The following is a 9,317-nucleotide window of genomic DNA, read 5'->3' as shown; positions in this document are numbered from 1 at the left end:
TCAAATTCAGTTTTAGATTTCTCAAAGTTATAATGACTCTTGTCTAATCTGAATCTCTCCAGAATTTGCATATATGGAAACCACTGACAGGTGTGCCCTTCTGCCGCTAAGTCCTCTCTTGATTTAATTTTAACTTGGTCCTGAGAGAATTCCAATACCTCCTGATAAGTTAACCATTTAGGTGGACTAACTGTTTCCCTTCTAAAATGAGCTTCTTGTGATGACAGCCAGAGAGGTATTTTCAAACAAAACTTAAGTTTGTATTTATTCCATACTCTCAGGATTGCACACCTTACATAATGATTAATCAACTCTGCGTTGGCTTTAACTTTGTCATACTATAGATACCCATGCCACCCAAATTTTAGATCATGCCCTTCCAGGTCCAGTAATTGTCTTTTTTTTTAACAGTATCCATTCCTTCATCCAAACAGTTAGCTGCAAAATATAATCTCAAATCTGGGAGGCCCAAGCCTCCTCTTTCTTTTGCATCCTGTAGAACCTTAAATTTAACCCTTGGCTTTTTGCCTTGCCATATAAATCTCGATGTATCCTTCTGCCACTGCTTAAATGGTACCTGTGTTGTCAATACAGGAACTGTCTGAAATAGGAATAACATTCTAGGTAGGACATTCATTTTAATTGTAGCTATTCTTCCCAACAGCAATAATTGAATTTTATCCCATCTTAGCATATCCCTTTTAATTTCTTTCCAAGTCTTAATATAATTATTTTGGAATAACATACGGTTTGACAAAGTAATACCCAAGTATTTTTCCTTTTTCTCAACTTTAAGCCCTGTTTTGCTCTCAAGTTTCATTTGATCTTGTATTTTCATATTTTTAGTGAAGACGTTAGTTTTTTGCTTATTAACCTTAAAACCGGCCACTACACCAAATACTTTCAACTTTGTCATTAGAGTTTCAATTCTGTTCAAAGGGTCCTCCAAAACCAACACCGAGTCATCTGCAAAGGCTCTCAGTTTGTAGTTCTCCTGTTTCACCTCAACAGTGTTGAGGTGTTAATGTACAGCACAATCCTATGTGGAGGGGAGTGCTCAGGGACTAGCACTTAGGTCAATGTCTCATACTTACATTGAAGTAAGCCAGAGTTACTCAGGTGAAGCACTCCAGTAACTCCCTGCCAGACTTGGCTGCCAGTGGTGCCCCACCATGAGCAGCTGCCCATTGGCCTCAGGCATAAACCCCTGCACCAGCATGGGAGTGGGCAGGCCAGGGGGCAAGCTGGGAGTTAGTTGGCTTCCTAAGCTGCTCCAGGCCAGATAGCACCTCCAAACAGCACCAGGCACCACGAAAAAAAGGCAGTGCAGCCCATAGGCAGTGGCACCCATGCAAAGGGAATAGTTAACTATCACTCCATCCTGTTAACCAGGGCTTTTTTTCTGGGAAAAGAGGTGGTGGAACTCAGTGGGTTGCCCTCAGAGAAAATGGTCACATGGCCGGTGGCCCCGCCCCCTGATCTCCAGACAGAGGGGAGTTTAGATGGCCCTCTGCGCCGCTGAGCAGCGTGGGGGTCTATCTAAATTCCCCTCTGTCTGGAGATCAGGGGGCAGGGCCACCGGCCATGTGATCATTTTCAAGAGGTTCCGAAACTCCGTTCCCCCGCGTTCCCCCTGAAAAAAAGCCTTGCTGTTAACTATCCTCTCCATCCAAGCGCTCTAGAGAAACACAGGCTGCTGACTACAGCTGCAACCAATCCCTTTGTGCCCCAGCAACCGCCAATAAAATCTAGGTTGTTCCATAACTGTCTTCCTGTTGGTTTGCTTGTGTGCAGATGACACTAGCTCCACACCCGTGCTTGCCCCAGCTCCTCCTCATGTTACTTTCCCATAGGGCTGCCCCTTCACACAGCTCAGAGGGTGGGCTCTGGCTCAAGGGTGATTATGCTGGGGTGGCTCCAGTAGGTTTTCCAGGTGGCACTGGACCTTTATGTTGTTCTGCTGCACAACAGAACAATGGTCCAATGATACCTTGGAGGCTGAGTCCTCACTTAGGTTCACACCTCCTTCCCTCCTCTCTTGCACATACTGCAGGTTGCTGGGTGAGACTTGGCAGGTTCTCCATGAAACTGTGGCTGCTCAAGGAGGGGGGTCTCTGAGAGGGTCCCACACTCTCCATAGCACAGCTAGGCCATCCTGCTCCCCCTTTTTCCTTGGAGGGGGGCAAAAAGTCACACAGAGGGCTTTAGCCTGCCTCTCTCTTCTGCCCAAGTGGGGTTTGAACCATGAGCCCCAGCCATGCTATCCCAGTGCAGTTTCACTGAACAGGCTGGTCCTATGTTGTTGCTGGTGACATCAGAGTTGCAGGATGAAGGCTAGTGCCTGCTGAAAGAGATTAGAGGGCTGGTCCTGAGTGGCAGGAGCTGTGAGTTCAAGCCTTATCTAGGTCCCTTTACCAGTTTTTAATTCGGGGTGGTGGTGGTAGGGTTGCCAGGTGCCCACCAGTGGTGGGCAAATTCTTGGCAGTTTGCATAACTGCCTGCTGATAGTTGCCAATTGGCAGGAGGTGGCAAGCCATGTGATCATCTACCTTCAACAGGTATCCCAGACAAAGGGGCATGTGCTTCCACACCTTGCCATGATGATGCTACTTCCTATTTTGTTTTCTCTTTGGCTTTATTTATTTAAAATATTTATATCCTCCCTTTTCTCCTCAGCCACATACATAAGCAAGAACAAGTTGCAATAGAAAAATAAAACATTTTATTTAATTACATGGTACAGGGGGGTGGAGGGTAGCCATGTTGTATGTTCCTTGGAACAAAAATGAACAGCTTTATGTCACTTTCAGTATGATGAGTCCAGTAGCACCTTATAGACTACAAGATTTTCAGGGTATAAGCTTTTGAGTCAAGCTCCCTTCATCAGATAAAAGTTGGAATGGAGACCTCCTGAATCCTTACATTCCCCCTCAGAAAAGTGGGAGAGATGTTGCAAAGGAGGGAGTCAGGAATGGATGCAAAGGTACAATGGAAAACATAACCCGCTTGATTAGAGTAGTGGAGAAATGCACAGTGTAGGGAAATGCAGAAATTTAGTATCTGTAGCAAGAAAAAAAATCCTGTCCTTATGTTCTGAATTTGTGATTGATCTCAAATTCAGGAATCTTGAATAGTAATCTGCCCTTGAAGCTTCTCTGTTTGAGGACTGCAACTCTTAGGTCAGCAATGGAACATCCTGAAAAATTAAAGAGAAATTAAATAAAATGTATTTTTTATTTTTATTTATGTTATAGTATGCCTTTCTCCCTGAGGCTCAACGTAGATGACACATCGTGAGCCAGTACAGTAAATATCAAAGACATTTCAATAAACATGTAATGAGTATATACATGCAAATTTGCGAAGATTTTAAACCCTGCAGAAATCCAATACACATTTTAAGAAATGCTGAAAGATAAAAAAGAAATAAAAATTAAATAAATGAGAGGGTCCCCATTGAGGACAAAGCCAGGACAAGTATAAGCAAATAGATAAATCTTCCACTTTTTAAAAACAATTCTTGTGACTTAAAGACTCACAACATTGTATTCCAGCATAAACCTTCCAAGAAGTCTACAGTGGAATAAAAATAGTCTTTAAAGTGCCATGCCTGTTAAATTCACCACTTTTATGCTTGTACTACTTAGAACGGCATTTGCTCCCACAGAGCTGAGAATTTCCAACCAGTCATGTCACTTCTACTGTTCATTCTTAAGAAAAAACATAAGTTTAAAAGCGTTTTCCACTGGGTCTAGGGGCAGGGCCAAATTGACGCTGCCTAATCCCCCGCCGCAATTTTATTCTGAAGAGAAAATCACCCAGAGGAACATCCCAAGGCTGAGGGAAAGGGGGCGGTGCCTTCACCATCTAGTTTCTCTCAGGCAAAACCGCGGGAAACTAACCCCTCCCTCCGCCCCGCCCCGTGACGATTCGAAATCGGTGACTCCATTCGCAGCACCAAGCCGCTCCCGCTGCCATAGAAACAAAAAGCTTAAAAAAAATTTAAACACGCAACGGAGGTGTCACCTCTGTTTCCATCCGGTCTTGAAGCTGCCGGACGGCTTTAGTGGCCGTGCCACTTTCCGCGGAAACGTGGATAGGATTATAGCGGAAGTGGAGGCGGGGTTAACTCTCTTTCGTCCCGGCGACTGAAGGAAGATGGTGAGTGTGGGGCAGGGCCTGGTGGGGAATCCGCCTCCATCCGCGGCTGTTGGGGAGTCTCTGGCGGGTGGGCTTCAAGAAAAGTCTGCCGTGGGCCAGCTGGGATAGGGGGGGCTGTATATTGCGCCTGAGTCCGTCGATCGCAGAGGCGACGTGGCCGGGCAGGAACCGGCGCCTGAGTCCCGCTTCTCGAAGTCCAGGCCCGCGGAGCCCTTTGGTAATAACGTGTTCATTCTGTTAAGCCTCGAAAACGGGGCCTCTCTCCTATAAGAGAAAGGGGTCTTCCCGCCCCTTGTCGGCCTCGTTGGCTGTGAGCTAAACGGAATGGTGCTGCGGCTAGGGTTGCCAACTTGTAGGTGGGGCCTGGAGATCTCCCGGAATTACAGCTGATCTCCAGACTGTAGAGATCAGTTCTCCCGGAGAAAATAGTTGCTTTGGAGACTGGACTCTGGCTTTATAGCTTGTCGAGGTCCCTCTTCAGGCTTCACTCCCCAAATCTCCAGGAATTTCTCAACTTGATAAGAGCGTGGACTTTTTTTTGTCTTCAGGGGTTCATCATTCAAAAACGTACTACTTTTATGTCGCTGCCTCTAACCTCTATTTCAGAGCAAGCTTTAAACATTCGGGTGTGTCATGAGTGGGGGAACTGTAAATAGGGTTGTCAGCTCCAGGATGGGACATTCCTGGAGATTTGGGAATGGGATTTAGGGAAGAACCTCAGCATGGTATAATACCATAAAGTTCATTCTGCACAACAGCATTTTTCTGCAGGGGAACTGATTTGTGTAGCCTGAAGATGTTGTAATTCCAGGAGATCTTCAGGGCCTACCTGGAGGTTGGCAACCTGAGCTGTAAGCCATGCACCTGCAGGTTGTTATGCCCATGTGTTTTTAAACTGTTTCTTAGCCTAGTGTGTTGCTGTAAAGATTGTGTACCACAGGGATACATAATGTTCTCATGGCACATAATTTTTGTGACACATTTTGTTAGATTTTCAGATGGTGCAGTGCTCGTGTTTTGGCTGCAGCCAAATAGCGTAGCTGCATAGGTTTATTGGGGGGTTCAGTTTTCCTGCATGAGCTGAAGCAAATTGTTTCTGATGCAAAATAATGATGATTGGTCTTGGAAGCAGTGTTTATAAATAAGATTGTGGGAAATCACTTTTAAAAACTGGTGCCAGTAGTCATTTTCAAATGGATTATTTATGAATTAAGAAGTGCCATAAAGGCTTAAAAATATTTAATGGCATCTTGGTGAAATATACAAACATGACAATTGTCTGAGCTGATTAGAAGTAAACTCCACTTATCTAATGTGACTTCCTCCCAAATAATTGTGCATTATGATTGCTACTCTAACATTTGAAAGAAACCTAATTTACATTCGATTTCAGAAGTTAAGTCTAATTCTTTGTAATAATGTGCAGAGGAAAGAATACGGGGAATGAAAGGGGATGATCCTTGCAAATGTGCCATAAATTTATAGTCTCGGTCATTTCATGGAAATTGAAAGCTTTGTCTTAGAAATTGCTGTCCAGTGCAATATTTAGATCTCTGCTGTGTAAAAGTAGCATGCTATTGATATTCTTGGGAAGTGCACAAAAAGCCTTGTATTCATACATCATAAATTAGATCTAGTGCCGTGCTAAATGCTAGGGGGCCAATAGGTACAGTGTGGGATATGGGGCAGAAGTCTGCAACAAAAAGGGGAAACAGCAGAAATTGCCATAATACTCTGCATAAGAGCATGGAAGGATGATTGCTGCTGTTCATCCATTGTTGTAGCTTTCTCTTCCACACGCCTCTCTGTTCCTGAAAGTCTTTTGACCCAGAGAACAGATTTCGGGAGATAGACCTGGTGGGGGTGGGGAAGATATCTTCTGTAAATCTGGTCCATTTGGGCAAATGCTGGGACCAACCTCATTTCAGCAGGCCTGTGAGGTAGGCCAACAGTGCATCCTAGTTTGCAGATTGGAACTACAGCTGTGAGAAAAGCGACTTGTCTAAAGCAATCTAGTGATTTCTTAGAGTTCAGGCTTATATAAGTTCTTTTTAAAATACTGATGCTTTATCAAATATGTAACACTAAAAACATACTAATCTTTCAACTCCTAGTAATATGTAAGTAACTGTGGCATTTGTATAAACTAATTTCCTTCTTGTTTCAGACGAAGGGAACATCCTCCTTCGGCAAGCGCCGCAATAAGACCCACACTTTGTGCCGTCGATGTGGATCCAAGGCCTACCATCTTCAGAAGTCTACCTGCGGGAAATGTGGATATCCTGCTAAACGCAAGAGAAAGTGTAAGCATTTTCAAAATGCATGATCAGTAGAATCTAATAGCTAATATTTTGTTTCAATGAGGAATTTTGTATCTCTGAGACATGACCAGTTAATAGCTTACTAAATAATTTGGGAGTGTTTTGTTGAGATATTTATTTCTTCTTCCCTGAACTTTTTAAAATAAAGATGCGCGTATATTTTCATCTTCAGTGTAATGCATTATAGAATTTATTTTTATCTTTTAGATAACTGGAGTGCTAAGGCCAAAAGGCGCAATACTACAGGGACTGGACGTATGAGGCATCTGAAAAAGGTCTACCGTAGATTCAGGTACAATAGTAGAGTTCCAGTATGCCAGTACAATGAGCATGACGTAGACCTTAAAACATATTCACACACCTGTCGCATGTTGATGGCTAAATAATGGGTGGGACTTAATGAACTGTAAAGAGAATGAGTTCACTGAATGGATTTCTTTAGCTCTGCTCTCTGAAAAACTGCTTCGGAGGTTCAGAGGACCCTTGGGAACAGTGTAATGCAGGGGGCTGCAGCAAGGAGGAGGGGATTGGTAGAAATGGCAACTCCTCCTCTTGATAAACGTCCACTCTGTTTCAAAAGGACTTACAAGATTCCTATCGTTTTTCTCCCTCACTGCAATTTTTCAAGGGTCCCTGACCTTCAGCAGCAGCATTTTGTTGGAAAGGATGAGAAGGGATCCTTTGACCTAATTCCTTTCGCGATGCAGTGAATTCATCTAAACAGTGGATTCATCTATTGAAGTTTGATGAAAATTTAAAAGGGCAGACAAATTCTATTCTGTTCTTAAGTTTTTACAACCAGCAGTCAGTGAGCTCTGCTTTTTGTACCTTGCCCTTCTTAGAATAGATCATCAAAGATATGTAATGCTTTCCTATAGCATATTCTTACATGGTGGCTGTACATGTGAATTCTTGCTGGGCTTTGGTCACAGCCCCTGTGAGCAAGACAATAGTCTGCTTCGTTTCCTTCAAACTGATTTTAATCATAGCCATAGCACTATTTTACCACACGTTATGTTACTTGGGAATATTTTGCTTGCAAACAATCATGTTTAAAAGATGCTGCCGTGCCCATTAGTGTGGCTTTACCATTATCGTTCCACAACGAGTTTTGTATAGCTTGGGAATGAAGCCTTGAGGGTGGAAGTGTTTGTGGTTTTTTGTATCTTCAGTGATGGCAGTGTCTAATCAGAATTAAATGCTCATCACTGGTAATAATAGAAAAACATTTAGATTGCACTCATCGTAAGGTTATAATTAATGGCGTTGTGTGTCCAATGTGTTGGACAAAATTGGAATGAACACAACTTGGCTAAAGTAAAAATAAAATGGCGTTCAGCTTGTCAGTGATGCTTTTTTAAAAAAATGTCTGAACATATGAGTTCATAAGTGATTTACTCTTGTAACTGAGATAAGCTGACCAAATAAATGAAATCATTAAAGGAAGTACTACCAAGCTTTTGCATAATACATCGATGTATTTTGTCCGCAGGAATGGATTCCGTGAAGGAACAGCGCCCAAGCCGAAGAGAGCTGCCGTTGCAGCGTCCAGCTCATCTTAAGGACTCAAATGTCTAAAATAAATGGGCTCCTTTATGGGGGGGAAAACGTGGTCATCGTTGTATGTTCCTCAGTGTCTGCTCTCCCATATCATTCAGAAAGTTGTCTCTGTGTTTGACTATTCAAATTGAGCCTGGTGAAAGACCATATCCTCGGTTTTTTATGGAAACAAATATACAAAACTCATTTGTTTAAAAAAACCGAAGTAGTACTTAAAGGTTCGTTTGGGTAAGCTGGTGTAGCTGAATGTGCCTCGATTAAATTAAATCAAAGTGAAGCTGTAGATGTGTCATGATACAATTTGCTGAAGGAGCAAATCATATACGGGCCTTGATTTTTCAGTGCGGTGTTCATAGCTGCTTGAGATTTATATACACGATATGGCCACTTAGAGTGTACTCATCTACTGAAGCATCCTGCATGTAGTATCCTTGCAGTATCATTGCAATCAGCTGTTCCAGAGGTGTGCAGGAGTAACTGAAGTTTTGCCTGATAAAGCAAGTTCAGCTTAGCCTGATTAATTCACATTCTAGGGGGGTTGAATCTGCCACAGCCACGAGAATCTAGTGGCATCTTAAAATCTAGTATGGCACAAGCTTTTGTGAACCAGAGCTTTGTTCATAAAGACACATGAAGTGCTATATTCAGTTAGTAGAGATGCAAAGAGGCCAGAAGGTTACCAGTTTTTTATTACATAACAGTACAAAATGCAGTCAAAACTTAAACGAGGGTGGGTCACACAGCTGTTCAGTTCTGTAGTGAGAAGCTGCTGAATGGGAAACAGTGCAGATTTTATACTGCCCAGTTTGGTCCACAATGAATGCATTGGCCTGCTCCTGAGTAGATCTTGTTTTCCGCTGTGCTTTGCAATATTATACAATATGTCTGTTTCCCCTCTTGTATTTGTAGTATATCTGCAAGTGAATGAGTCTAACTTGGCTCATGACATCCATGCAAAGTTAAAGTTGCCTAAGAACAACGCATCATTTTCAAACTCTAAATATTTAATAAGGGTTCTCTTTGGAGCTCATTTTGTTTCTTTTGCTATTGAGATGACGACTTGAGAAAACTTTTCTCCAAGTGTTTGATTCACTACAAAGCTGTGTCAGATATGATTCATATACATGCCTTGAGCTTCTGGAAGACTGGATTAAGGTGTGTGTTCAGATGCCACCTGTAAAGAGAGTTTTAAGATTTTTGAGGTAACCACAACAGGATCTGGAATGAAAACTCTTGTTTCTGCTGGGTTTCGGGGTTAGAGAGCAATAATACAGT

At 42.7% G+C, this 9,317-nt stretch overlaps 1 protein-coding gene and 1 non-coding gene across 2 annotated transcripts; both read left to right on the top strand.

The window, feature by feature from the left end:
- Positions 1 to 4,055: 4,055 nt before the first annotated feature.
- On the top strand, positions 4,056 to 8,319 carry RPL37 (ribosomal protein L37). The gene is made up of 4 exons (XM_054987461.1): positions 4,056 to 4,161; positions 6,329 to 6,464; positions 6,690 to 6,774; positions 7,975 to 8,319. Exons 1-4 carry the CDS (start codon positions 4,159 to 4,161, stop codon positions 8,042 to 8,044), a joined length of 294 nt encoding a protein of 97 aa, XP_054843436.1. The 5' UTR covers positions 4,056 to 4,158; the 3' UTR covers positions 8,045 to 8,319.
- On the top strand, positions 7,820 to 7,900 carry LOC129335254 (small nucleolar RNA SNORD72). Its single transcript, XR_008597596.1, has one exon. It is a non-coding gene; the product is annotated as a small nucleolar RNA SNORD72 (small nucleolar RNA).
- Positions 8,320 to 9,317: the final 998 nt, after the last annotated feature.

This window comes from Eublepharis macularius, chromosome 8 (genome assembly GCF_028583425.1).
Source record: "Eublepharis macularius isolate TG4126 chromosome 8, MPM_Emac_v1.0, whole genome shotgun sequence".
Classification (NCBI taxonomy): domain Eukaryota; kingdom Metazoa; phylum Chordata; class Lepidosauria; order Squamata; family Eublepharidae; genus Eublepharis; species Eublepharis macularius.
Note: the sequence above shows the minus strand (reverse complement) of the source record. Positions and strands in the feature narration are given on the sequence as shown.